The sequence below is a fragment of the Balearica regulorum genome, chromosome 29, assembly GCF_011004875.1.
Source record: "Balearica regulorum gibbericeps isolate bBalReg1 chromosome 29, bBalReg1.pri, whole genome shotgun sequence".
NCBI lineage: Eukaryota > Metazoa > Chordata > Aves > Gruiformes > Gruidae > Balearica > Balearica regulorum.
Genome location: NC_046212.1, coordinates 783,583 through 810,401, shown reverse-complemented (window position 1 = coordinate 810,401; position 26,819 = coordinate 783,583). Strand labels below are relative to the sequence as shown.

The 26,819-nt window shown below is 71.1% G+C and overlaps 3 protein-coding genes across 5 annotated transcripts in view; 2 read left to right on the top strand and 1 right to left on the bottom strand.

The window, feature by feature from the left end:
* Positions 1-5,621: 5,621 nt before the first annotated feature.
* C1QL4 (complement C1q like 4) lies at positions 5,622-7,749 on the top strand. Its single transcript, XM_075737736.1, has 2 exons — positions 5,622-6,155; positions 7,570-7,749. Exons 1-2 carry the CDS (start codon positions 5,634-5,636, stop codon positions 7,747-7,749), a joined length of 702 nt encoding a protein of 233 aa, XP_075593851.1. The 5' UTR covers positions 5,622-5,633.
* Positions 7,750-9,808: 2,059 nt separating this feature from the next.
* Positions 9,809-17,175, bottom strand: DCTN2 (dynactin subunit 2). 3 transcript variants are annotated; one of them, XM_075737699.1, is made up of 15 exons: positions 17,100-17,167; positions 16,834-17,024; positions 15,734-15,811; positions 12,926-13,019; positions 12,755-12,816; positions 11,829-11,927; positions 11,585-11,745; positions 11,337-11,484; positions 11,183-11,248; positions 11,065-11,103; positions 10,860-10,937; positions 10,668-10,739; positions 10,445-10,547; positions 10,224-10,315; positions 9,809-10,128 (listed from the first exon to the last, which is right to left on the bottom strand). In XM_075737699.1, the coding sequence occupies exons 2-15, from the start codon at positions 16,867-16,869 to the stop codon at positions 10,042-10,044; spliced, it is 1,215 nt and encodes a 404-aa protein (XP_075593814.1). In that variant the 5' UTR covers positions 16,870-17,024; positions 17,100-17,167; the 3' UTR covers positions 9,809-10,041. The 3 variants fall into 3 exon arrangements, with proteins under 3 accessions (XP_075593814.1, XP_075593815.1, XP_075593816.1); XM_075737700.1 differs by having other exon boundaries at positions 12,926-13,022; positions 15,743-15,811; XM_075737701.1 differs by having other exon boundaries at positions 12,926-13,022; positions 15,743-15,811; positions 16,834-17,175.
* Positions 17,176-17,831: 656 nt separating this feature from the next.
* Positions 17,832-26,819, top strand: part of LOC142598592 (kinesin heavy chain-like) — a 12,866-nt gene continuing 3,878 nt past the window's right edge. The window contains exons 1-15 of the mRNA XM_075737563.1: positions 17,832-18,776; positions 20,432-20,519; positions 20,976-21,049; positions 21,136-21,240; positions 21,338-21,386; positions 21,618-21,673; positions 21,779-21,866; positions 22,544-22,668; positions 23,107-23,211; positions 23,320-23,468; positions 24,158-24,306; positions 24,391-24,599; positions 24,862-24,930; positions 25,531-25,737; positions 26,543-26,689. Of these exons, the coding sequence (XP_075593678.1) occupies positions 18,648-18,776; positions 20,432-20,519; positions 20,976-21,049; positions 21,136-21,240; positions 21,338-21,386; positions 21,618-21,673; positions 21,779-21,866; positions 22,544-22,668; positions 23,107-23,211; positions 23,320-23,468; positions 24,158-24,306; positions 24,391-24,599; positions 24,862-24,930; positions 25,531-25,737; positions 26,543-26,689 (1,749 nt within the window). The 5' untranslated portion in view covers positions 17,832-18,647. The remainder of the gene's footprint in view (positions 18,777-20,431; positions 20,520-20,975; positions 21,050-21,135; positions 21,241-21,337; positions 21,387-21,617; positions 21,674-21,778; positions 21,867-22,543; positions 22,669-23,106; positions 23,212-23,319; positions 23,469-24,157; positions 24,307-24,390; positions 24,600-24,861; positions 24,931-25,530; positions 25,738-26,542; positions 26,690-26,819) is intronic.

The following is a 26,819-nucleotide window of genomic DNA, read 5'->3' as shown; positions in this document are numbered from 1 at the left end:
GGAGCCCGGGGGGGGGGGGGACGCGACACCCGGGGGGGGCGAGGTGAGGGCTGGGGTGCACGTCGGGGACTGGGTGCAGGGGGTGACCCGGCCGCGGCTGGAGCCCGCGGGGGGGGGGGGGAGACACGCGTGGGGGGGGGGACACCCCACAAGAGCTGTCGAGGGGCACCCGAGCGGCCGCGGGCTCCATCCGGGGTGCTGCTCCCGGCCCCCGCCCCGCCGTACCGGCACATCCCGCCCCGGGGCCCCGACGCGTTATTTCCCCGCAGCAGCCCCGGGAGCGTCACCCCCAGCCCGGCCCCGCACCCCCCCCCCACCCCCCCCCAAACCGGCTGCTACTTTATTGTCGCCGTTCAAGGACAATTTTCATCCAATTTCGGGCGGCCCCGCGGCCCGGCCCTGGAGGGAGCGGCAGCGCCCGGCCGCCTCCGGCCCATCGAGGTTCATCTGCACCAGGCTCCCGGTGACACCCCGAGCTGTCTGCTCTCCCGGCACGCCGCCGCCACCGGGACGGGAACGTTTGGCGAAGCCGTGGGGAGGGGAAGGGGGACGTGCACCGGGCACCGGAGACCACGCACCGGCACCGGGGGCCATGCACCGGGCACCAAGCACCGGCACTGGGGACCATGCACCGGCACTGGGTGCCATGCACCGGGCACCGGGGACCATGCACCGGGGACCGGAGACCACACACCGGCACCGGGGGCCATGCACCGGGCACCGGGCACCAAGCACCGGCACTGGGGACCATGCACCAGCACTGGGTGCCATGCACCGGGCACCGGGGGCCATGCACCAGGGACCGGAGACCACGCACCGGCACTGGGTGCCATGCACCGGGCACCGGGCACCAAGCACCGGCACTGGGGACCATGCACCGGGCACCGGGGGCCATGCACCGGGCACCAAGCACCGGCACTGGGGACCATGCACCGGCACTGGGTGCCATGCACCGGGCACCGGGGGCCATGCACCAGGGACCGGAGACCACGCACCGGCACTGGGTGCCATGCACCGGGCACCGGGCACCAAGCACCGGCACTGGGGACCATGCACCGGGCACCGGGGACCATGCACCGGGGACCGGAGACCACGCACCGGCACCGGGGGCCACGCACGGGCACCGTGCACCGGGCAGCGCTGGGGTTCAGGGACCGAGCGCTGGGCCCGTGCCGGCGCTGGATGCGGCCCTGCGGGTCCTCGGGGGCCGCGGAGGCAGATGGTGAACGTGGGGCGGCCGGACGGCTGCACCGACCCCCCCCTTCTCCCCGTGCCGGCGCTGCCCGCCCCGCTGGCTGCCGCGGGGGGGGGGGGACGGGGACACACGGGGGACACACGGGGGGACCCGGCGGGGCCGCGGCGTGATGCATTTATTGACGCTCTGCGCCCCGGCACCGCGGCTCACACCGGGGCAGCTCCCGGTTGTGCAGTCGGGGAGGTGTCCGTGTCCCCCCCCCCGGCCCCCCGAGGTGACCCACAGCATCCTCCCGGGTCCTGCGTGGGGACGGGGACAGCAGCCGGGACGGGCAATCAGAGGCACGGCTCCGCACCGGCACCCACGGGGGACCGCGGACGCTCCGCACCCGCCGGTGTGGGGGCTCAGCCACCCCCGATCCGGCCCCCCCGGCCGCTCCCGCCGCCGTGACCCTTCCCGGCAGAGCTGGGGGTGACCGGGACCCCCCCGAACCGGGACCCCCCCGAACCGGGACCCCCCCGCTCCCCATCAACCCTCGGCGCCTGCTAATTAGCGCTCGGGCTTCCCCTCGCAGCCTGGCTAATTAATTCGCTGTTGCTGCTCATTACGATCAGCCGGCGGAGCGGGGCGGGGGGGGGTGGCGGCGGGACTCCGGCGTCCCCGGGGAGCGACACGGGCGACATCGGTGACCCCCGGCCCCCGGCCCCGGCGGGACGAGCGGGGGAGATGCTCCAGCCGGCAGTAATTTGTTGCACAAACATTGCCGGGTTTTTCAGGATTGCATTGATCCTCCTGCATAAAGGGCCCATAAATCCATCCAATATCCCGGCTGATTGATCGCCGCCCTCCGAGGGAGCCGGCCAGGCCTGCGAATTTAAAAACTACACGGATAAATTACGCACGCGGTCGCCACGGTGGGAGCATCTCCCCCCCCGCCCGCCCCCACCCCTGCACCCTGCCATGTGTACGCACACGCGTGCGGCACGCACACGCACACGCGTGCGCTAAGCATGCACTGAGTGCGCACACGCATGCACTGAGCACGCACACTGCACGCACACATGTGCACTAAGCACACACTGAGTGCGCACACACATGCGCTAAGCGTGCACTGAGCACACACACTACACGCACACACGTGCACTAAGCACGCACTGAGTGTGTACACACATGCACTGAGCACGCACGCTGCATGCACACACATGCACTAAGCACACACTGAGTGCACACACATGCACTAAGCACACACTGAGCGCACACACACATGCACTAAGCACACACTGAGCGCACACACACATGCACTGAGCACACACTGAGCGCACACACACATGCACTGAGCACACACTGAGCGCACACACGTGCACTGAGCACACACTGAGCGCACACACACATGCACTAAGCACACACTGAGCGCACACACACATGCACCGAGCACACACTGAGCACACACACACATGCACCGAGCACACACTGAGCGCACACACACATGCACGCACACACACATGCACTGAGCACACACTGAGCGCACACACACATGCACCGAGCACACACTGAGCGCACACACACATGCACTGAGCACACACACGCACGCACCCCCCCCCCACGCACCCCCCCCAGCTTGCATCCATGCACGCACGCTGACGTAGAGAGCCAGCCGCTGGCACCACAAGGACACGCGTGGACCCCTGCACACGGACACGCGTGTGCAAAGCCACCACAGGCCCGTCCCCACCCCGGTGGCTCTGTGCAGGGGGACTCCCTCGTCCCCGTCCTCCCCCCGCAGAGGGACCCGACGTGTCCCCAGTGCGGGGCAGCACCAGTGGGGGGGTCGAGCGGGGCCCCCCCGGGGCAGCCGGTGGCTCTTGCCCGGTTTCTCCTCTTTTCCCTGATATTTTTCCAGTTGCCGGGAAGCTGCAGGCGAGCGGCCGGCGGCGGCGGGGGAAGCGGCTCCTCTCCCGGGAGCGCAGAGGGCAAGACTTCATTTTGCATAACGGAGCAAATTCAGGCAAGATTTGAAAAGAGCAGCCGTAAATCAGCTCCCAGAGCACCAGCTCCGCCGCGGCGCTGGGAGCAGCCGGGGCCGGATCCGGACCCCCGGTCTGGGGATGGGGGGGCTCTGTCCCCCTCCCGGGGCTGGGAAGGGACCGTGCGCCCCGGCAGAGCCCCCCTGGTCCCCCCCAGCAGCACCCGCGCATTCAGGGGGAGCTCTGGGGAGGCCCCCCCCAAAAACGGGCCTGCGGCCGCCAGCCTGCACGGGGGGGCCCTGCGCACGCCCTGCACCCCCTGCGCACGCAGCCCCTGTGCCGTGCACAGCTGTGCACCCAAACCCTGTCCGCTCACACCCCCGTACCCGCCTTGCACACACGCACACGCACCCCCACCCCTGCACCCAGCACCCCCTGAACACCCCCACCCTCCCCTTGCACACACACAAGCCTTGTGCACACACGCTGAGCCCTGCACACGCACCCCCCCGTGCACATGCACATCCACCCGTGCTCGCCCCCACCCCGCGCACACACAGAGGCCTCTGCACCCCCACCGCACACACGTCCCCCCGTGCAGACACACGCACCCCCACTGCACACACGTCCCCCCGTGCAGACACACGCACCCCCACCGCACACACGTCCCCCCGTGCGGACACACGCACCCCCACCGCACACACGTCCCCCCGTGCGGACACACGCACCCCCACCGCACACACGTCCCCCCGTGCAGACACACGCACCCTTGCACACACACGCCCACCCCCCCCATCCGTGCACCCAGCACCCTCCCCCCCCATCCTCCCCTTGCACACGCACCGACCAGCCCCCCATCCATCCCTGCACGCTCACACACACACACACACACACGCGCAGCGCTGTGCACACGCCCGGGCACACCCCCCCCCCCCCCCCCGCACCCATCGCACACTCACGTTCCCCCCGTGGGCTCCCCCGCGCACCCATCCCAACCCTGCGCACCCTCCCCCCCGCGCTGCCGGCCCTCCCCCCCGGCCCCCCCCGCCCCCGCCGTGCCCGGGGCCGTCGAGCGGGGTGGAGCGGGGCTGCGGGCGCGGCGCGGTGCGGGCGGTGGCCCCGGCACGTGGCTCCCGGCGCCGCGGGCGGCAGGTACCGGCGGGCACCGGCGGGGACGGGGGGACGGGGGGGGGGGGAGAGGGAGGGGGCTCCGCCGCGGGCCCGGGGCCGCGCGTCCCCGGGGACCCCGAGCCGGGCGCGGGGGAGGCTCCGGGAGAACCGCCCCGGGCGGCGCTGCCCGTCCCCGTCTCCGTCCCCGTCCCCGCCGGTGCGCACCGGGGAGAGCGCGGTGCGGGGCAGCGGCGGGGCCGCTCGGGTGCCGCTCCCCGGGGAGGGGGTCCCGCTCCCGGGGGGTGCCGCTCCTGGGCAACTTGGCGAGAAGTTGCCCCGCGCGTCGCGGCGGCTCCAGCCCGGCTCCATCCCGGCTCCATCCCGGCTCCATCCCGGCTCCGGTCCCGGCTCCATCCCGGCTCCATCCCGGCTCCGGTTACATCACCAGCTCCAACACCGGCTCCGGTCCTGGTTGCATCATCGGCTCCGGTCCCGACTCCAACCCCGGCTCCGGTCCTGGCTGCTGCAGGAGCTCCGGTCTCGGCTCCGTCGGCTCCGGTCTCAGCCCCTTCCCCGGCTCTGCTCCCGGCTCCGCCGCCGTCTCGGGTCCCGGCTCCGCTCCCGGTTCCATCATCGGCTCCGGTCTCGTCCCCTTCACCAGCCCAAGTCCCGGCTCCCTCCACAGCTCCGCTCCCGGCTCCGTCCCCAGCCCCTCTCCCCTCGCCGTCCCCAGCCCTGCTGCTGCGACCGTCCCCGTCCCCATCCCCATCGCCAGCCCCATCCCCATCGCCAGCCCCATCCCCAGCCCCGCTGGCGTCCCCATCCCTGCCGCTGTTCCCACTTCCATCCCTGCTCCCAGCCCCAGTGCCGGCTCCATCCCCAGCCCCGCTGCTCTGACCATCCCCATCCTCATCCCCATCCTCATCCCCATCCTCATCCCTGTCCTCATCCCCATCCTCATCCTCATCCCCATCCCTGTCCCCGTCCCCATCCCTGTCCCTGTCCCCGCTCCCATCCCCGTCCCCATCCCCATCCCTGTACCCATCCCTGTCCCTGTCCCTCTCCCTGCTCCCATCCTCATCCCCATCCCCGTCCCCATCCCTGTCCCCATCCCCATCCCTGTACCCATCCCCATCCCCATCCCTCTCCCTGCTCCCATCCCCGCTCCCGGCCACAGCCCCATCCCACCCCGTCCCCGCTCCCAGCCCGGTCCCCGCCGGGGCGTGAGGCTCAGTGGGCGGCCGGGTGCCGTCCGCCCCCCCGGCGCCACCATCGCGCCCAAGGGCGAGGAGGACCTGCTGGCGCTGGCCGCCTCCCGGCTGAGCCGCAGGAAGCGGGTGGCCGGAGCGGCCGTCGGCGTGGCCATGGTGCTGGTGCTGCTGGTGGCCATCCCGTTGCTGGTCCACAGCTCCAAGGCGGCCGCGCACTACGAGATGCTGGGCAGCTGCCGCATGGTCTGCGACCCCTACCCCGGCCCTGAGCTGCCCGCCGCCTCCCCGCCGCCCTTCCTGCCGGGCGCCAAGGGCGAACCGGGGCGCAAGGGCCGTGCCGGCGTTCGGGGTCCCCCTGGACCGCCAGGACCGCGGGGGCCGCCGGGCGAACCGGGCCGGCCAGGGCCACCGGGGCCACCGGGGCCGGGTCCCGGGGGGTACATCCCCTCCTTCTACAGCCCCAAGATCGCCTTCTACGCGGGACTGCGGAAACCCCACGAGGGCTACGAGGTGCTGCGCTTCGACGACGTGGTCACCAACGTGGGCAACTACTACGAGCCCTCGAGTGGGAAGTTCACCTGCCCCCTGCCCGGCATCTACTTCTTCACCTACCACGTCCTCATGCGCGGCGGCGACGGCACCAGCATGTGGGCCGACCTCATGAAGAACGGGCAGGTACGGGGCGGCACCGCCGCCGGCACCACCGCCACGGCTCCCCCCGGTATCCCCGGTGCCCCCCGCCCCGCTCCCCCCGGCTTTGCCCTGGCCCAGCCCGGCTCCTCCGGCCCCGTTTCTCTGTGCGGCTCCACCTGGGTCCCCCCTCCCAGCCCCCCCTGCCTGCTGCTCCTGCCTGCTGCCCCCCCAGCCCCCCCTGCCTGCTGCTCCTGCCTGCTGCGCCCCTGCCTGCTGCTCCCCTCCCAGCCCCCTCTGCCTGCTGCTCCTGCCTGCTGCGCCCCTGCCTGCTGCCCCCTCCCAGCCCCCCCTGCCTGCTCCTCCATCCCGGTTTCCCCATCCCACTTCCCTTATCTTGGTTTTCCCACCTTGTTTCCTCCCATCCCAGTTTTCCCACTCTGGTTTCCTTGGTCCCAGTTCCCCCATGGTGGTTCCCCCCATTCCTGATCCCCGATTCCCCCCATTCCATTTCCCCCATCCAATTCCCCATCCCTCTTCCTCCATCCCACTTCCCCCCAGCCCTGCTCCCCCCACCCCAGTACCCCCATCTCCCCCCAGTTCCGTTCCCCCTCTGGGATCATGGAGGGGGTGACTGGGGGAGCCCCCCCCCCCCCCAGTCCTGCACCCATCCCCACCCCCCGCCATCGCCTCAGCCTTGGGGACACGAAACCCCCATCCCTGGGGCTCCTGCCACCGGGACGGTGGGGGGCACACGCTCCCCCGGGAGCACCGGGCTCGGAGCCGGCAGGCAGCGGGGTCTGTGGGGGCCGGCTGGGACAACCGCCATCACCGGGGGGGACGGGCCGTGCCCCCCGGCCGGTCCCTTTGTCCACGGAGGCGCAGCCCGGCCGGCAGCTCCTGCACCGCCTCGCCCCGGACGCTTCCCATTTGTTATGGGAAAAACGAGGATCGATCCAGCGTGGTCGATGCCGGCTCCGCCGCTCCCCCTGTACCCCCCTGGGGCATCCCGGGTCTCGGGGGTAGCGCAGGAGCGTGGGGCAGGGGAGGGCCCCGGGGTCCCACAGCGTCCTGGGTGTCTCTGGATCTGGTCACCGGTGGGTCCCTGGGACCCAGCACCGACGGTCACATCCAGCTCCGACAGCCTGTCGTGGGTGCGGGGGGTGGCCCTGTCCTGGGGGACCACGGGGTGGGGGGAGCCGTGTCCCTGTCCCCTCCTGTCGCCGCTGCCGTCCGGCAGCTGTTAGGGAGCGGGGGGGGGACGCTGGCTCCTTCGCGCGGTTCTGCCGCAGACGGGCACCGTGACCTTGAGCTGTGATGGACAGAGGGGCCGAGTGGGCCGGGGGGGGTCCAGAGCAGCTCAGCCCCCCCCCCATTCCCAGCCCCGCAGCCCCCTCCCAGGCTCCCCCCGAGGCACCGTGTGCTGGGGGGGGTGGTCCCTGACAGCGGTGTCCCCCAGGTGCGGGCCAGCGCCATCGCGCAGGACGCGGACCAGAACTACGACTACGCCAGCAACAGCGTCATCCTGCACCTGGACGTGGGCGACGAGGTCTTCGTCAAGCTGGACGGCGGCAAAGTCCACGGCGGCAACACCAACAAGTACAGCACCTTCTCCGGCTTCATCATCTACCCCGACTGACCCCCCCCCGGGACGGGGACGGGGCTGCGGGGATGGAGGGGGGGGGTCCCAGCTCCCGCCGGTGTGACCGTCCCTCGCCGTAGCGCCGGGTGTGACGAGACACCCGCGAGGACGCCCGTGTGCCCGCTCCGCCCCGCAGCCCCCACGATCACCCCCACAGCCCCCCGTGAGTGACCCTCGCCCCCGCATGCCAGCACCCCCGAGGGTGTGGGGGTGTCCCAGCGCTGTCCCCATCCCCGGGGCACCCCCCCGTCCCCGCGGCTGATCGTTGGGCTCCGTGTTCCCCCCAATAAAACACTCGGGGTTTGGATGTGCAGCTGCCGCCTTCGCCTCCCCGGGGCGGGGGGGGGGACACGCACACAGGGGGGACCCTGGGGACCCCCCCGGGTGGGGACTGTGACACCCACATCGCTCCTTGGCGCCGGCCCCGTCTGCCCCCCCATCCCCACGGCGGTGACGAGCTCTGGGCCACTGGTGGGGACCCCCCCACTGTCACCCGGCTGCCACGGGGGACAGGAACAGCGACGGTGTGTGTCCCCCCCCCCACCCCCCCACGCACACGGGTGGGCAGGGACACAGCCCCCCCCCCCCATGTCTGGGGGACACCGCCTGCCCCGGGGGGGTTCGGGGTCCCCGGGGGGGGGGGGGGGAACCGCAGGACACCGGGTCCCCCCGCCCGAGCCCTGCGCACCCCGGCGGGGGGGGGAATGTGGGGGGGGGGGGGGGAGGCGCCCCCCGGGCCTGGCCCCGGTCTCATCCCCGCGTGGCCGTGGGCCGGTGCTGCCATCGCGTGGCCAGAGCCCGTGAGGACACGTCTCCTCGGGGGGGGGGGGGGGCAGCCCCCCCGGGAAGGGCTGGGAGCTCGACCCCCCCCCCCCAGGGACCCCCCGGAGACCCTACAACAAGGTGCGGCATAAACTCTTTCATTCCACGCGCAGTGTCCATGCGTGCGTGTCCCCCCCCCCAGCCCGGTGCCCCCCCCCGTGGGTCAGGGGCCAGGTGCCCCCCGTGGGGGGTGGGGGGGTGTTATTTCTCCCCGTCGCAGCCCCGGTGGGAACCTGGGGCTCGGGGGTGCGGCGCTGGTCACCCCCCTCGTGTTCTGGCTGGTGCTGAGCGGCGCTGGCGCAGCATCCCGGCCTGCTCCGTGCCTCCCGGGCTGGGGGGGGGGATCTGGCCCCCGTGTCTGGGGCGGGGGGACGTCTGGCCCCCCTGTGTCTCCCCTCTTGTGGGACCCAAGGGGGACGAGGGAGCGGCGGGGGGGAAACGCAGAAGGACGTGACCAGCCCCAGGGGTGCACACGGCGGGGGGGGGGCTGCCCACTCCCACCCACGGGATCCCCCCCCAGGGCGAGCTCCATGCAGGCACCCCTGCGTGTTTTTGGGGGTCACCTGTACCCACCTGTGTCCTTTTCCTCCGAGGGTGCCTCTGCCTTCCCCCAGCCATTCCCTGGAATTCCCAATGGCCGGCAGAGACGGAGCCCGTGCCCCCCCGTCCCGTGGCCCCCCCGTCCCATGGCCCCCTCGTCCCATGGCCCCCCCACCGCCACTCCGTCATCCCAACAACATCACGGCCCGGCAACTGCCCACGGGGCTCAAACCCACCCTTGCCCGTGCCGGCCCCCACCCCAGGAGCCCCCCAGCCAGGGCACCACCTCCAGCGCCCACTCCCTGGGCCATGCTGGGGGGGTCCCGCTGTCCCCCGTTACCTCAGGCCCCCACGGCTGGGGACCCACTCGGGTCCAACCACCAAAAATGAGGTTCCCCCCCTTCCCATCCCCCAGCACCAGCAATAATCACCCCCCGCCAGGCTGGGGGGGGGCCGCGCACCCCTGCCCCGGGCCCTCCCCACCCACTGGGGCTCATCCCCTGCCCCACGGGTGACAACGAAGGGACGTTCCTCCCCGTGGGTCGCAGCTTTTCAACACAGTGAAAGGATTTAGGGTAACGAGGAGGCTGGGGGGGGGGATTGGGGGGGGTCATGCACCATTAAAAGATGCATTTAAAACCCGGGGGCTGGGCCCCGCTCGTGCCCCCCAGCCCGAAGGAGATGCTGAGATGGATGCGCTTTGAGCTAAGCCATTTATTGGGGTAAATCGGGGGGGTTACAGAGACCCCCCACCCCGAGGTGGGAATGGAGGGGGGGAGGACCCCTCCAGCCCCCGTGCTGGGCAGGGGGGCAGAGCCAGGGTATATACAAGCAGAGGCTGGTACCTGCAGGTGGGCAGGAGGGAGGGGGTGATTCCTGGGGGGGCAGGGACGCCCCGTGCCGGGGGGGGGGGTCTCCAGGGCGCTCTCACTTCTGCAGCCGCTTGATGCGGGCATCTATCTCGGCAAAGTTGTCCTCTACGACGGCCAGGTTTTCCTTCATCGTCTTCTGGACCTGGGGGGTGGTGAGTGGGGAAGGGAGTGAGCGGGGCGGGGGGGGGGACAGGATGGGGACCCCGCTCCATCCCAGCGGGTGCTGGTGGGACCCACCTCCGCCAGCAGCACGGCGTTGTCCTTGAGAGCACCGGCGATCTCCTGCTGCGTGGTGTCCAAGTGCACGAGGACCTGTCCGAACTGTGTGGCTGCGAGGGAGGAGAGAGCTCAGTGCTGGGCAGGAGGAGGGGGGGGGAGCAGTGGTGATCCCCCCTCCACCCCGTGACGCTCGGGGTCACTCTGCGCTGCTGTCCCCAAGATCCCCTCCAGCCCCTCACCCTGCTCGTGCAGGTCCCTGAGGGTCACCAGCCTCTGCACGACGTCAGGCAGGGTGCTGGCCACGGGGTCCCAGCGCTGCATCGTCTCGTAGATCTGGTGGATCTGGGGGATGGGGCGGGGCAAGAAGCGGGGAGGGGGTCAGCACGGTCTGGAGGGGGACCCCCCATATATCCCCCACCACGCCGGGGTTGCCTTTGGGGGGCCCTCCCCTCCAGCTCTTACCTTGCTCTGGGTGTCGGCATCTTGCACGGTTGCCTTGTGCTTGGCGATTTCATTCACCTTCCCCAGGACGCTCTGGGGAGGGGGGAGCAGATGGGAGACCCCAAATCCGGCAGTGCCCACCCCCGATTTCACGGCCTCGGCCCCGTGACACCCACCGTGCAGTTCCCTCCTTCCGTCCCCCCCCCGCCTCACCTGCAGCCGGGCTTCCACTTGGTCCAGCACGGCCACGTCGAGGATGTTGACCTTGGCCTGCAGGACCTGCACGGTCTCCTGGGGACGGAGAGCAGGGTGAGGGGGGACACGGCAGCACCCTGGGAGCGCCCCCTCCCCCAAGTGCTATGGGCGCAGGGTGGGGGGAAAGGGACCCCGCACGCCCCCCACCCCCTGCCCGACTCACCACGAGGCTGGTGCCCTTCAGCCCGACCAACAGCGGGTTCTGCGGGGAAGGAAACGGCATCAGTGGGGCGGGGTGGGGGGAGCAGGAGCGTGGCGGGGCAGGACCCCCGGCCCCTCACCTGGCTGTCGGGCTCGCACCGCACCGTCGCCTCCAGCTGCGCCAGCCGCTTCTCCAGCTCCGCGATCTGGGGGGAGATGAGGGGGGGTGAGATGGTGGGACACCCCACGTTGGGGTCAGGCGCAGTATCCGCCCCCACCCCCCTCCCCGCTCACCTTGGCGGTCTGGGCAAACTGGTCCTGCTCCGGCCTCCAGTACAGCTCAAAGGTGACGGCGTCTCCGGTGGGTGCCGGGGCTTTGGTGGGAATCTTCCCCGGCGCCGCTTTGCTGCACTTCGCCACCTCCAGCTGCTGCAGCAGGCGCCTGGACAGGGGGAGAAGGTGGGCACGGAGCCCCGCACCACCCCGTGGGGACACCGGCATCCTCCCCCCCCTGCTCCCCGGGGTCCCAGGACCCCACTCACTTGGCCACAGCGCCGTCGGGGTCTGCAAAGTCAATGGCCGCGGCGGGGCCCAGCAGCTTCTCCAGGTGGCTGGAGACCAGCTGCTGCTTCAGGCCCTCGACCTGCCTGGCCAAGGCCATGGGCGTCAGCTCCTCCTCCGCCGCCGACTCCTTCACCATGCTCTGGGGAGGGGGGAAGGACAGGTGGCCGTGTCACCCCCCGGGACAGCCTCCCCACCGGTCCGCAGGGCAGCGGCGATGCTCACCTGGATCTGCTCCACATCCCTAACCAGCTCCTGCACCTCGTGCTGCAGCCGGTGGTACCGCTGCTGGGGCGTCTCTTTGGCACCAAGACCCTCGCCGAGCTGGAGGGAGAGGAACGGGGGGGTTTGTTGGGGCGTCAGACGGGGGGTCACCAGGCACCCAGGGCAGGAAGGGGGAGTGCTGGGACGCTGGTACCCAACTCCCCTTGGCGTTCGCCCGTATCACAGAACCCCGGACTGGCCGGGGTGGGAAGGCACCTCTGGAGATCGTCTCCTGCTAGAGCAGGATCACCCAGAGCAGGCTGCACAGGATCGCGTCCAGGCGATCACACGAGAGATGCTCCAAGCCCCTCATCATCCTCACAGCCCTCCACTGGACTCTCCCCCGTAGTTCCCTGTCTGTCTTGAACTGGAGAGCCCAGACCTGGACACACAACTCCAGATGTGGCCTCACCAGGGCAGAGCAGAGGGGGAGGAGAACCTCCCTCGACCTGCTGGCCACGCTCTTCTTAACGCCCCACGTTCAGGGTGCTGAGGAGGGGGCTCACAGCCCTGGGCTTCAGGAGAGCAGACTCTGGCCTCTCCAAAGGTCTGTGTGGAAGAGCCCCCTGGGACCAGGCAATGGGGGGAAGAGGGGCCCAAGGAAGCCGGTTGATGTTCAAGGATCCTTGAGCGGGCAGGCAGGAGGCTGCCGGGGCGGACGGGAGCTCCTGGCCAAACCCTGGACAGATGGTCCTGGGCAACTGGCTCGAGGTGGCCCTGCCTGAGCTGGGGGTCGGGCCAGACAGACCCCAGAGGTCCCTTCCCACCTCCACCCTTCTGTGGCTCGGTGTGATTTGTGGCCCCAGGCAGGGACGTCACGCTGGGGTGAGTGGGGATGAAGGACCGTGCAGGGGGGTGGCTCACGTCCCCGTGCGCTCCCGACTCACAATTTCATACTCCCCAGACTCGTAGCCCGTTTTCCTGGTCTTGCCGATGCGATCGGAGAAATCTGGAAGAGGAGGAGCAGGGTTGGTCACCCCAAAACACCCTCCCTGGGGTCAGCCCGGTGACCCAGGGTCCCCACAGCCCACCCTTCCCCAACATCCCCCCCGACTCACCCACTCCCTCGGTGCCCAGGCGCTTGTCCTTGAACTTCTCGTAAGCGGCGTTGGGGTTGATGATGAGGTGCTCCACGCTGGTGCTGGTGAGCTCCTCCTGCACACAACGCTCGGCGTTAGGGACGAGGCAGCCACGAGGGTTGGACGGTAACGGGGAGGGGGCGAAGGTGGCCCCGTTCCCCCCCAGGACAGGGGCACAGCCCCCGGGGGCTGATGCGCAGGGACGGAACCCAGCAAAGGGCCTGCCGGGGCAGCGAGAGCTGTCCAGGACGCGGCACGTCCCCAGCGCCTGGTGCGGCGACTTCGGACCCCTGGCCTGGCCCAGCCCGGTGGGCAGACCCCCCCCCCGGGGGTCTGGCAGCGGGGCCAGAGGTGCAAGTGTACACCCAGGCTTGAAACGATTCGGCAGCCCCACGACCAGCATCAGGAAATCTGTTGCCGAGCCCACGCACGTCACGGGCAGCCCCCGGGGCTGGAACTGCCCCACGGCCCCGTTTTGGGGTGGTTCCCTCCACCCGGGGGGCATCGGGGCGGGGGGGCGTGTGTGTTTGAGGGACTTCAACCCCTCAAAGACCTGCCAGGGTGAGTGCAGACGGTGAGTCGAGGCTCTCCTCGCTCCCTGCCGCGGCTGGGCGGGGGGGGGCCCTGACCCAGCAGGAGGCACCCAAAGGACCCCCGCCATGGCCCACGGCAGCCCCTCTCCAGCTCCTGCGCCCGGCCGTGGCCTGAAGCGCTTTCGGGGAGCCCCGGCGCGCTGCGGATGGACAAGAAGGGGTGAGAGCAGCGGGAGCAGCGCTAGCAGCGTTAGGGGGGGACGTCCAGCGGGGGGGGGAGGCAGAGCGCAGGGTTACGGTGGCCGACGGACGGGCTCTTACCAGCTCCTTGCGTTTCCCAGAGGTGAGAAAGTCAGAGCAAGGTTAGGAGGAGAGGGGGGAAGAGAGAGACAAAAATCGCGTTAGAAGGTTTGTCCCATGCACGGCCCGCCGTCACCCACGTCCCTGCGCCGAGGCTGCTGCCGGGGTGGCCCCACCGACCCTGCGCGAAGGCTCAGGAGCCATGCGGGACGTGGAGGCGGGGGCAGCGGCGGGGGCAGCGGCGAGGCCGGACCCCTCAGCCGGGCACCCCGGGGCAGCCGGGGCTGGGGGCAGCCGGGGACGCGCCGGTTGTGGCCACCGTGAGGGGTGGTCAAGGTGCCCTGAGGAAGCGTCGGAGCAGGATGCAGCTGGAGTCTGGGGGCGACGCGGCCGAGCCCCCGCTCTGATAACCTCCCTCCAGCTCTTCTTTATCCCTGGGGGGGATGTGAGCAGAGCCTGGGGGGGGCCAGGACGGGCCCCCACAGAGCAGCCCAGCGCCTGGCAGGTCCCTGGGGCTCCCAGGGGTAGGAGGGAGACATCAGCTGCGGTCCAGGGGGGAGGAAAACCCCGATGCCGGTCCCTGGGGAGGCACGAGCTGTCCCCTGCTTAGCAGCCAGCCCCACGCTGTGCCGGTGGCAGGGTGGGGGCTCAGCACGGCCCCCCTCGCCTGCAGGACGGGCTGCGGCGGGATGGCAGTGACCGGCCCTGGGCAGCACCCCCAGGGGGGCACGAGGCCGCCGCCGCAGGAGCACGGCGTGGCCGAGATCCATCGTGGGGGGCCAGGGGGTCCCTGGGGGTCCCGAAGGAGAGGGAGGGCAGCGCGTGCAGGCAGGCAGGGCAGACGCAAAGAGGGCAAGGGAGAGCAGGGAGGCAGCAGCAGCACTGCGTCGCACCCTGGGACCCACGGCTGCTGCCGGCTGCCTCCCCTCTGCCCCACGGCGGGGTGACCCACAGCCAGGACCAGGCGACTCAGCGACAGGCAGCAGCTACGGCACCCCGTGAACATCTACCGCATGCAAAAATCAACCCCAAACGGCGTGCAAAACCAGAAGCAGCGAACGGGCTTACTTGTGCAAACTAGTGTCCAGGCAAGGTGGGGAGCAGGGAGGGGAAGAGCGGTGGGAAAACTCAGGTCAGTTCAGCGCACGAGAGCCAAGAAACACAACAAAGCTGCGCGAGAGGCTCCCAGGAGAGGAGGTGACAGCAATTAAAACCTGGCCCCCTCCTGGGTGCCGCACGGGAGGGAAAACACTGGGGGAGTCACCGGTGCAGCACCGCTCCGTTCTTGGGCACCATTTCGGCATGACCGAGGCCTGACGGGGGCAACTTTGGGTGGAAATGGCACGTTTCAGTCCGTCTTGCTGCCCTGGCTCTCACGAGGGATCTCTTTGCCCCCCCTCAGAATTGGGGGCCGGGTGCCCGGCGTGCCTCTGCCCTGCGTGCAACGTGCGATGCCGCGCCAGCCCATGCGTGGTGGGACCGTGCCGACCCTGCGTCCCCCACAAACGCTGGCTGAGCCGTGGGGAGAAGCCGGGTCTCACCTCTGTGCTCCCCCCTCACCGAGCAGCCATTTGGGCCGCAATCCGTGAGCATCCGTCGGCTTTCAGCCTCACCGGCAGAACCGGGTGTCACCGTGCAGCCCCAGGTGCGCGGCTCGTGCCGCACCGGCCTCGAGGACGGGCCCCCGGTGTCACCCTGCGTCAAAGCCGCCGTGCGGCAGCCCCGCAGTGAACGGCCACGGCCAGGGGGCAACGGGCTCCCGGCACGGGGCTGCTCCGTGGGACCCCACCGCCACTGGGAGCTGTTTTACGGGGTGACGCCGGGACGTGTCACCGCGGGGGGGGGGGGAACGCGGCACCGCGGGTGGGGGGTGATGCGGGGACAGGAGCCGTTTCCCTGCCGTGGTGCCGGTCCCGCGGTGCCAGACGGCTGCAGGCCGGGGGCACGGGCACACTCGCCTTACCGCCTCGAACTCGGCCTGGTCGTCCTCGGGCAAGTCGCTGGTCTCGTAGACGTCGGGCTCGTTCCTGGCCTGGGGCACAAAGGGGCTGCGATGAAACCCCCGCTCTCCTCGGCTAGTTATTGCCCGTTTATGATCAAATACCCCCCAAACTGCTTCAGACACCGCCCCAGCTGCCTGTCCCCCACGCCCCCCATCTCCCCAAAGGCTCCACATCCCTTCTGGACCCCCCCGATGTCCCCAAACGCTCCACGCGCTGTCCTGTCCCCCCCGACGCCCTGGGCCCGTACAGGTACCCCAATTCCCACCATCGCCCCAAACACCCCGGCTGCTCCCAGCCCCCGAGATCCTGTTCCCCCCTGCCCCGACAGTCCCGGTACCCCCCACCTACTGCCCCGGCTTCCTCAGATCCCCCCGGACACCCCAAATGTCTCCGAGCCCACCCGGGTGCCCCCTCTAACACCTTCCATCCCCTTGACACCCCCACGCACTGACCCAGAGCCCCCCCGATCCCCACAGACCCCCCGGCCCCCTCACTACCTCAAGACCTCCCCCACCCCCTCAGTTCCCCTCAACCCCCTCAGACCCCCCCAACCCCCTCAGACCCCCCCCAATCCCCTCAGACTCCCTGATACCCTCAGACCCCCCTTTATCTCCTCAGTTCCCCTCAAACCCCTCAGACCCCCCCCTTATCTCCTCAGACCCCCAATCCCCTCAGGCCCCCCCCTTATCTCCTCAGGCCCCCCCAATCCCCTCAGACACCCCCCAATCCCCTCAGGCCCCCCCAATCCCCTCAGGCCCCCCCCAATCCCCTCAGACCCCCCCTTATCCCCTCAGACACCCCCCAATCCCCTCAGACCCCCCCAATCCCCTCAGGCCCCCCCAATCCCCTCAGGCCCCCCCCTTATCCCCTCAGACACCCCCCAATCCCCTCAGACCCCCCCTTATCCCCTCAAACCCCCCCCAATCCCCTCAGACACCCCCCAATCCCCTCAGACACCCCCCAATCCCCTCAGGCCCCCCCAATCCCCTCAGACACCCCGAGCCCCCCCAGCCCCCCCGGGCCCCCCCTCCCGACCCGGTCCCGCACTCACGATGCCGGGCAGGTCGGCGTACTTGGGGTCGGCCATGGCCGGGGGTCGGTAACGGGGGGGGGTGTGTGTCAGTAACGGAAGGCGGGGGGGGCCGGTAAACGGACGAAGGTCGGTGACGGGGGTCAGTAACGGGAGGGGGGCAGTAGCGGAGGGCGGGGGGCCGGTAACGGGGGGGGTCGGTAACGGGGGGGCTGGTAACCGGGGGGGGGGGGTCGGTAACGGGGGGGGCCGGTAACGGGGGGGCTGGTAACCGGGGGGGGGGGGGCCGGTAACGGGGGGGCCGGGGCCGGGAAGCGCCGAGCAGGGCCGGGGAGGGCGGGGCCGGTCTCGCGAGAGCAGCGGGCGGAAACGGAGTGCGGGAGGCGGGGCCTGAGCGGGGGCGGGGCCTGCTCGGGGCGGGGCCTGCGCGGGGAGGCGGGGCCTGAGCGGGGGCGGGGCCTGAGCGGGGGCGTGGCCTGAGCGGGGCGGGGCCTGTTCGAGGGGACGCGGGGGGGGGGGGGGAAGGGGGGGAAGGGGGGTCCCGGGGGTGACACGGGGGGGGGGACACGGGGGGTACACAGGGGTGGGGGCACGCGGGGTGGGTTTCACAGGGGTCCACACGGGGGATGCACGGGTGGGTGCCCACGGGGGGTGCTCACGGGTGCTACACGCAGGCTGGGTTACGTGGGGGGGGGGGGGGCTGCCCACTCCCGCCCGTGGGAGACCCCCCTCGGGGTGAGCTCCGTGCAGGCACTCCTGCGTGTTTCTGGGGGTCACGGAGGGGGCGGCGCCCCCCCGACTGCGGTGACCCCCGGGCTGGGCAGGGCCACCAAGGACACGAGTGTGCCCGGCCTCAGCGCCGGGAGGGGCCGTGACTCAGGAGTGCGGGCTTCCTGCGGGGGGGAGGGGCACCGAGGGGGGGGGAGGGGGGGCTGGCCCTGTGCCGACCCTCCCCGCCCCCAGCCCGGACAGGGTCGCCACTATCCTGCCCCCCCCCCCCCCCCCCGCAATGAATCAGCATTTTGGGGGGCCGGTCCCCGCGCCCGGGCGTGTTCCCCCCCCCCCCCCCGGCTCCGTCCACCTTAAGAGCCGCGGGCAGCTCCACCTTAACGCGGGGCGGGGGGGGCGTGTGCGGGCGGGGGGGCGGCCTCTCCCCCCCCCCATCACCCGGTACCGGGGCTGCAGTGGCGACAGCAGCGCGGTCACTGGAGCAGGGGGCAGCAGGAGCGCTGCGGAGCATCCCCCGCCCGGCGCCGCCCTCCCTCCTGCCCTCCCTCCCTCCCGCATCCTGCATCCCTGGGTACCATCCTGCATCCCCGGGCAGCATCCTGCATCCCTGGGTACCATCCGGCATCCCTGGGTACCATCCTGCATCCCCGGGCAGCATCCGGCATCCCCGGGCAGCATCCTGCATCCCTGGGTACCATCCGGCATCCCTGGGTACCATCCTGCGTCCCTGAGCAGCATCCTGCATCCCTGAGCAGCATCCTGCATCCCTGGGTACCAGCCGGCATCCCTGGGTACCAGCCGGCATCCCTGGGTACCATCCTGCATCCCTGAGCAGCATCCTGCATCCCTGGGTACCATCCTGCATCCCTGGGTACCAGCCGGCATCCCTGGGTACCATCCTGCATCCCCGGGCAGCATCCTGCACCCCCGGGTCCCACTCAGCATCCCCGGGTACCACTTGACCCTTAGGTTGTAACCCTCATCCCTGGGTACCACCCGCATCCCCGGGTGACACCCCACACCCTTGGGTACCAGCAGCACCCTCGGGTCCCCCCCTCCGGCCCCCTCAAACTCTTCTCGACCCCCCCCCCCCGACCCCCCCCGCCATGGCCGAGCCCAGCACCGAGTGCAGCATCAAGGTCCTGTGCCGGTTCCGGCCCCTCAACCAGGCGGAGATCCTGCGTGGGGACAAATTCCTGCCCGTCTTCCAGGGCGACGACAGCGTGGTGGTGGGGGTGAGTGCGGGGGGGGCACAGGGACCCCCCCAGCCCCGGGGGGGGGGCAGGGATGGGGGCACAGCCGGAGGGGGGGGGGGCACAGCCAGTTTGGGGGGTAACGGGCTGGGGTGGGTGACAGCTTGGGGGGGGTCGCCCTGGGTGTGGCCGGTAGCAGGGGTGCCCAAAGGGGCCCTGCCCCCCCCCGGGGCGTTTCCCCTGCCCCCCCCGCATGCCCCTCCCTTCCCCCCCCTTCCTTTTCTAAGGTTCCCGGCACTCCCAGTTTCCCCCAGTCTGGCCCAGTGCCCGGGGGGGGGGGGGGGGGTTGTTTACAATGAGTGGAGACGCCCTGACCCCCCCGGGGAGGGGGGGGGGCACGATCGGGCCCCGAGAGCAGCACGGGGGGGGGGGGGGGGGGGATGTTTTGCCGCAGATCTTGCCCCCCCCCCGCCCCCGCTGCGGCCCAGCCCTTTGTTAGGGGTGAAGCCGGGGGGGCTCCGGGACCGCGGCCAAGTCCCCCAATATACCGCCCCCCAATATACCGCCCCCCAATATACCGCCCCCCAATATACCGCCCCCCATAACACCCCCCATAACACCCCCCATAACACCCCCCATTGCACACTACGGGGGGGTTCTCCCACACAGAGGGCCCCGCCCGGCCTGGGGACCCCAACCCTGAGGTGGGGGGGGGGGGGCCCCGGGGAAGGTGTTATGGGGGTCCGTGGGGTGGGGGTGGGGGGCAGCGGGGTCCCGCGGGGGTGCAGTGGGGCAGGGGGGGGGCTGTGCCGGCTCCGTGGGTGGTGGTGTGTCGCTGTGCGGTTGTGCCGGCGCAATGCGGGGTGTTGCGGGGGGCGGTTGTGCGGGGGGGGGGGGGATGTGAGCGGAGGGGGGGGGGGGGTGCGTGGGGTGGTTGTGCGTGGAGGGGGGGGGCGGTGCGTGACCGTCTGCGGGTGGGGCCGTTCGTGCCTGCGCCGTGCTGCGGTGGTTGCGCTGGGCCGGGGGAGGCCGAGGGGGGACACACGCGCGGGCTGGTGTCACCGGCTGTCCCCGTGTCCGTGTGCCCCCCGTGTCCGTGGGGCCCCGTGTGTCCGTGTGTCCCCATGTCCGTGTGTCCCCGTGTCCGTGTGTCCGTGTGTCCCCGTGTCCGTGGGCCCCCATGGCCCCGTGTCCGTGTGCCCCCGTGTCCGTGTGTCCCCGTGTCCCCGTGTCCCCGTGTCCGTGGGCCCCCGTGTCCCCGTGTCCGTGTGTCCCCGTGTCCCCGTGCCCCCGTGTCCGTGGGCCCCCGTGTCCCCGTGTCCGTGTGTCCCCATGTCCCCGTGTCCGTGGGCCCCCGTGTCCGTGTGTCCCCGTGTCCATGTGTCCCCGTGTCCCCGTGTCCGTGTGTCCCCGTGTCCGTGGGGCCCCGCGGTGTCCCCGGCGGTTCAGCACCGGAGCCTGGACAGGTCCCTGCCGGGGGGGGCGGGGGGCACACGGGGGGTGGGGGGTGGGGCAGGTGGGGGGTCCCAAGGGGGTGGAGGGGATCGGGGGGGGCTGGGTGTGGGATGGGGTACGCCCGGGGCCTCGGGTGCTCCGTGGGGGCTCGGTGGGGTTTATGGGGGGGGGGGGGGGGCCCCCAGCACCCCGGGGGGGTCTGTCCTGGGCACTGACCCCCATGTCTGTGTCCCCCCCCCCAGGGCAAGCCCTATGTCTTCGACCGCGTCTTCCCCCCCAACACCACGCAGGAGCAGGTCTACCACGCCTGTGCCATGCAGATCGTCAAGGGTGAGGGCCGGGGGCTTGGGGGGGCCCTGGGGGGGCCCCGGGGGGGGGGGGGCCAGCTGGGGGACCCTCCTCCAGGGACACCCAGCTCCGTGGGGACATTGGAGGGTGCTGGGGGGTGACAGGGACCGGTTTGGGGGTGACGCTGGTGGGGGGAGATGCGCAGGGAGTCTTTGGGGGTGTCCAGCAGGTCTTGGGGTCTCTGCAGGACTTTGGGGGGGGGGTCTCTGCCATCTCCAGGGGTTCTGGGGGTATCTGTGAGGTCTGGGGTGTCTCAGGGGTCCTTGGGCATCGCTGGGGGTCGTGGAGGGTGCCTAGGGGGGGTCAGGGAGCCCTTGGGGTCTCGGGGGAGTCCCTCGGGGTCTGGGGGGGCTATGAGGTCCCTGAGGGTCCTGGGAGTCCTCGGGGGTTCCCGGGGGTCCCGGAGGGGCTTCTGCCCACCCTCACCCCTCCCCCCAGACGTGCTGGCCGGGTACAACGGCACCATCTTCGCCTACGGGCAGACCTCGTCGGGCAAGACCCACACCATGGAGGTGAGGGGGCTGGGGGGGGGGGAGCAGCACCCCCTGGGCCCTGGCACCCCCCTGGGTGCTCATCACCCCCCCACACCCACCCCCAGGGCAAGCTGCACGACCCCCAGCAGATGGGCATCATCCCGCGCATCGCCCAGGACATCTTCAACCACATCTACTCCATGGACGAGAACCTCGAGTTCCACATCAAGGTGGGGACTGGAAGGGACTGGGAGCACTGGGAGGACTGGGAGATCAGGTCCTGACCCCCACACACACACCCTGACACCCCCAATTCTCTTCTACCAGGTTTCTTACTTTGAAATTTATCTGGACAAGATCCGGGACCTGCTGGACAGTGAGTGGGGGGGGGGGGTACTGGGGGATACTGGGGGATACCGGGTGGGTATTGGGATGCACTGGGGGCACTGAGAAGCTTGGAGGCACTGGGGAGCACTGGGAGGCACTGCAGGGGTACTGGGGAGCACTGGGAGTCAGTGGAAGGGCATGGGGGAGCACTGGGAGCTCCTAGGGTACGTTGGGGGGTCACCACCCCCCCAGCCCCCTCACCCCGCGTCCCCCCCACCAGTGACCAAGACCAACCTGTCGGTGCACGAGGACAAGAACCGGGTTCCCTACGTCAAGGTGAGGAGCGGCTCGCAGGGACCCTTGGGTGGGGGACCCAAAGGGGTACCCCCCGAGGGGACAGGGGGGGCTCTGGGGCCTCACCCGCCCCCCCCGCACCCCCAGGGCTGCACCGAGCGCTTCGTCTCCAGCCCCGAGGAGATCCTGGACGTGATCGACGAGGGGAAATCCAACCGGCACGTGGCCGTCACCAGTGAGCGCCCTGCGGACACGGGGGGCCGGGAGGCTGGGGGGGCACTGGTCTGCAGGTGGGGGGGCTGTGGGGTACCAGTCCCTGCTCGGAGGGGGGGGGTCTGGGGCACCATGGGGGTCCCTGGGGTGCCGGGGGGCTGTCTGGGGCACCATGGGTTCTCTGGGGCACCGTGGGGATCCCTGGGGCATTGCGGGGGTCCCAGGAGCACTGTTAGGGTTCCTGGGGTGCTGTAGGGGTCATTGGGGTGCCACAGGGACCCTTGGGACATCAGGGGGGCCCCTGGGGTGCTGTGGGGGTCCCTGGGGCATCATGGGTTCTCTGGGGCACTGTGGGGGTCCCTGGGGTGCTGTGGGGGTCCCTGGGGCACTGTAGGGTTCCTGGGGTGCTGTAGGGGTCATTGGGGTGCCACGGGGACCCCTGGGACATCAGGGGGGTTCCTGGGGTGCTGTGGGGGTCCCTGGGGCATCATGGGTTCTCTGGGGCACCGTGGGGGTCCCTGGGGTGCTGTGGGGTCCCTGGGGCATCGGGGAGGGGTGTCCCTGGGGAATGATGGGGTCCCCAGGGTGCAGCGGGGGGGATCCGTGGGTCACTGCAGGGTCTCTGGGGCAGCGTGGGGTGCCGGGGGGGTGCGGGGGTCCCCGGGGGCGCAGGCGTGCAGCCTCTCGCCGTGCCCGCAGACATGAACGAGCACAGCTCCCGCAGCCACAGCATCTTCCTCATCAACATCAAGCAGGAGAACGTGGAGACGGAGCAGAAGCTCAGCGGGAAGCTCTACCTGGTCGACCTGGCCGGGAGCGAGAAGGTCGGGGGGACCCCGGCACCGAGGGACCCTGGGGGGGGGGCTTGGGCTGGGGGGGGGGGAGATGGTGTCTTTGGGGGGCCCTGGGTTGGGGAATGTGGGATTGGGGGGGGTCTCTGGGGGAACCTGGGTGGAGGATGAACCCGGGGGGACGCTGGGAGGGTGGGGAGCTTGGAGGGGGCCAGTGGGCTGGGGGACGTCGGGGCTGGGGGTCTTCGGGGTGGGGGTCTTTGATGAAGGGTCTCTGGATTGGGGGTCTCTGGGGGTCCACTGGCTGGTGGCATCCTTGGGTTTGGGGGCCTTGGGGGGGTCCCTGGGGTGGGGGGGTCCCTGGGGTGGAGGGGTCCCTGGGGTGGGGGTGGCCCCATGGGGGTCCCTGGGTTGGGGGTCCCTGGGGTGGGGGTGGCCCCATGGGGGTCTCTGAGCTGCCCGTCCCCGCAGGTCAGCAAGACGGGGGCAGAGGGGGCCGTGCTGGATGAGGCCAAGAACATCAACAAGTCGCTGTCGGCGCTGGGCAACGTCATCTCGGCGCTGGCCGAGGGCACGGTGAGACCCCGCGTGTGCCCCCCCCTGCCAGCCCCCTCCCGCTCTGCCCTGGGCACCCTGGGGCTGGGGGGGGGGGGCACCCGCTGAGCCCCCGCGCCCCCCCCGCAGAAAGCCTACGTGCCGTACCGGGACAGCAAGATGACGCGGATCCTGCAGGACTCGCTGGGGGGGAACTGCCGCACCACCATGTTCATCTGCTGCTCCCCCTCCAGCTACAACGACGCCGAGACCAAGTCCACCCTCATGTTCGGGCAGAGGTGGGGGGGGGCTCCAGGGGTGTCGGGGTGCCCCTGCACCCCTCTGCACCTCAGCTGGGGCCCAACTGCACCCCATGCACCCGCTGGGTCCCAACTGGACCCCAACAGCACCCCGATGGCACTCATTGCACCCCAACTGCACCCCATGCACCCGCTGGGTCCCAAATGGACCCCAGCTGCACCCCAACTGCACCCCATGCACCCTTTGCACCCCAACTGTGCCCTAACTGCACCCCATGCATCCGTCGCACCTCAACGGCACCCCAACGGCACCCACTGCACCCCAATTGCACCCCAACTGCACCCCAGGCACCCTTTGCGACCCAACTGCACCCCAACAGCACCCGTTGCATCCCATCAGCGCCCCAATTGCACCCCAACTGCACCCCAAGCACCCACTGCACCCCAACTGCACCCCATGCACCCTTTGCACCCCAACTGCACCCCAACAGCACCCCAAGTGCCCACTGCACCCCAAGCGCACCTCCTGCACCCGTGCACCATGACAGCACCCCCCCCCCCCCAATATTTCCCATGGTGGGGGGGTGCAGCGGGGGTCCCCAGAGCCGGGAGGGGGCCCTGAGCTGGGGGTGGGCACCTCTGAGGGGTCCCCGGGGGTGCCGCCTGGAAGGGGGGAGCGGGGGGGTGCCCCGGTTGAGGGGTGTCCCCCCCTCCCCGTGCCCATCCAGGGCCAAGACCATCAAGAACACGGCGTCGGTGAACCTGGAGCTGACGGCCGAGCAGTGGAAGAAGAAGTACGAGAAGGAGAAGGAGAAGAACAAGGCGCTGAAGGAAACCATCGGGAAGCTGGAGGCCGAGCTGAGCCGCTGGCGGAGCGGTGAGGGGGGACCCCGGCGCCCGGGCGAGGACCCCGCGACACCCCCCCGCCCCGCAGACGGGGAAACTGAGGCCGTGTCCCCAGGGGAGGCCGTGCCCGAGACGGAGCAGCTGAGCGGGGCCGAGGCGGAGGCCGGGACGGGCGAGGGGACAGGGGAGGGGACGGGGACGGGACCCGTCGGCGAGACCCCCCTCAACGACAACAGCTCCTCCATCGTCATCCACATCTCCGACGAGGAGCGCCGCAAGTACGAGGAGGAGATCCGCAAGCTCTACAAGCAGCTGGATGACAAGGTGGGGACCCCCCCCCCCCAGACCCCTCCCTGGCACCCCTGGGGACCCCCAAAGACCCCTCTGGACCTGCCGGGACCCCCCAGGACCCCTGAGACTCCCCAGGACCCTTGGGGACCTCCCGGTCCCCCCAGCATCCCCCAGGACCCTCAGCACCCCGGGACCCCCGGCACCTCCTGGCAGGCTCCAGGCCCCCCCCGAGCCCCCCCCGATGCCCCCAGCCCCTCGGGGTCGGCCGGTGCGGACCCTCGTGTCCTCCCCCCAGGACGACGAGATCAACCAGCAGAGCCAGATCATGGAGAAGCTCAAGCAACAGATGCTGGACCAGGAGGAGGTGAGGGGCCCCCCCTGGCACCCCCCGGCCCCCGTGTCCCCCCGTCTCTGACTGACCCCGTCACCGCACCCTGCTGGGACCCCGCGCTGATCCCCCTGGGACCCCCCAGATCCCCTGGGACCCACCTGGACCCCTCTGGGATCTCCACCCTGATCACTTGCCCCCCCCACCCCGAGCCCCTGGGACCCCCCACCCTGACCCTGTCGGAACCCCTCTGAGACCCCCACTGTGACCCCTGGGCCCCCCACCCTGACGCCATGGACTCCTCTGGGACCCCTACCCTCAACCCTGGGACCCCACCACCCTGAGCCCTGTTGGGACCCCCACCCCAACCCCTGGGACCCCTCTGGGACCCTCCCCTGACCCCCCAAACCCCCTTGGGACCCTGACCCCCTGAACTCCCCTGGGACCTTCACCCTCACCCCCTGACCCCCTCCACCCTGACCCCTTGGGACCCCTCAGGGACCCTCACCCCGACCCCCCAGACCCCTCTGGGACCCCCACCCTGACCCCCTGGGACCCCTCTGGGACCCCCCCCCCAACCCCTGGGACCCCTCTGGGACCCCCACCCTGACCCCCGGACCCCTCTGGGTCCCGCAGGTGCTGGCGGCGGCACGGGGTGGGGGGGACGCGGCACGGCGGGAGCTGGCGGCGCTGCGTGCGGAACACGGGGCGGCCCGTGCCGAGGTGGCCGAGGTGCTGGCGGCGCTGGAGGAGCTGGCCCGCAGCTACGACCGCAAGGCGCAGGAGGCCGAGGACACCGGCCGCCACAACCGCCGGCTGGCCGACGAGCTGGCCCGCACCGAGGTGACCCCCCCGGCACCCCCGGCTGGGACCCCCGACAGGCACCCAGCTGGGACCCTACTGGGATCCCCATGGGCACCCAGCTGGGACCCTACTGGGAACCCCATGGGCACCCAACTGGGAACCCCACTGGGACCCCCGACAGGCACCCAACTGGGAGCCCCACTAGGACCCTACTGGGAACTCCAAAGTGGCTCCGCAACTGGGAACCCCAACTGGGACCCTACTGGGACCCCCATGGGCACCCAACTGGGAACCCCACTAGGACCCTACTGGGAACCATGATGGGAACCCCCACTGGGACCCCACTGGTGACCCTCAGCATCACACTGGGACCCAACTGGGACCCCCATGGGCGCCCAACTGGGACCCTCCTGGGAACCCCACTGGGACCCCATTGGTGACCCTCAGTGTCCCACTGGGACCCAACTGGGACCCCCCACTGGTAAATGGGACCCAGACCAGGAATCGGCTGGGACCCCCATCCCCACCCCAGCTGGGACCCCCAGAGCCAGAGCCCCTCCAAACTGGGACCGAGCGGGGTGGGGGGGGTGTCAGGGGTGTGCCAGGGTGGGGGGTGCCAGAGGGGTCTTGGGGGGGTTCTGGGGTGCCAGGGGGGTGCAGGGGGTGCCAGGGGGGTGCAGGGGTGCCGGGTGGGTGCGGGGGATGCCGGGGGGTGCAGGGGTGCCAGGGGGGTGCAGGGGTGCCCCGGGGGGTGCTGGGGGGGTGCCGGGGTGCCAGGGGGGTGCTGGGGGGGTGCCGGGGTGCCGGGGGGGTGCCGGGGTGCCAGGCCGCACCGTGCCCGCAGGCGACGACGCTGTCTCTGGAGACGGAGCTGCAGCGGGTGCGGGAGCTGGGGGGGCAGCAGCGCAAGCGGGCGGCCGAGGTGCTCAACGGGCTGATGAAGGACCTGAGCGAGTTCAGCCTCATCGTGGGCAACGGCGAGATCAAGCTGGTGAGGGGGGGGGAACCCCTGCCGGGCCGCCACCCATGGGTGCACCCTGTGCTGTGCCGTGCACGTGTGCCGTACCCACGCCCTGCCACGCCTGCGCTCTGCTGAGCCGTGTGCCGTGCCGTGCTCTAAC

Excerpts from the sequence above, each read along its gene's own strand:
- C1QL4 (XM_075737736.1), top strand. The coding sequence starts at position 5,634 with ATGGTGCTGGTGCTGCTGGTGGCCATCCCGTTGCTGGTCCACAGCTCC. Across the intron at positions 6,156-7,569 it reads ACCTCATGAAGAACGGGCAG|GTGCGGGCCAGCGCCATCGC; the intron begins GTACGGGGCGGC and ends GGTGTCCCCCAG.
- DCTN2 (XM_075737699.1), bottom strand. The coding sequence starts at position 16,869 with ATGGCCGACCCCAAGTACGCCGACCTGCCCGGCATC. Across the intron at positions 13,020-15,733 it reads AGTTCGAGGCGGTAAGGCGA|GAGCTCACCAGCACCAGCGT; the intron begins GTGTGCCCGTGC and ends TGTGTGCAGGAG. Across the intron at positions 11,928-12,754 it reads AGTCTGGGGAGTATGAAATT|CTCGGCGAGGGTCTTGGTGC; the intron begins GTGAGTCGGGAG and ends CTCTCCCTCCAG.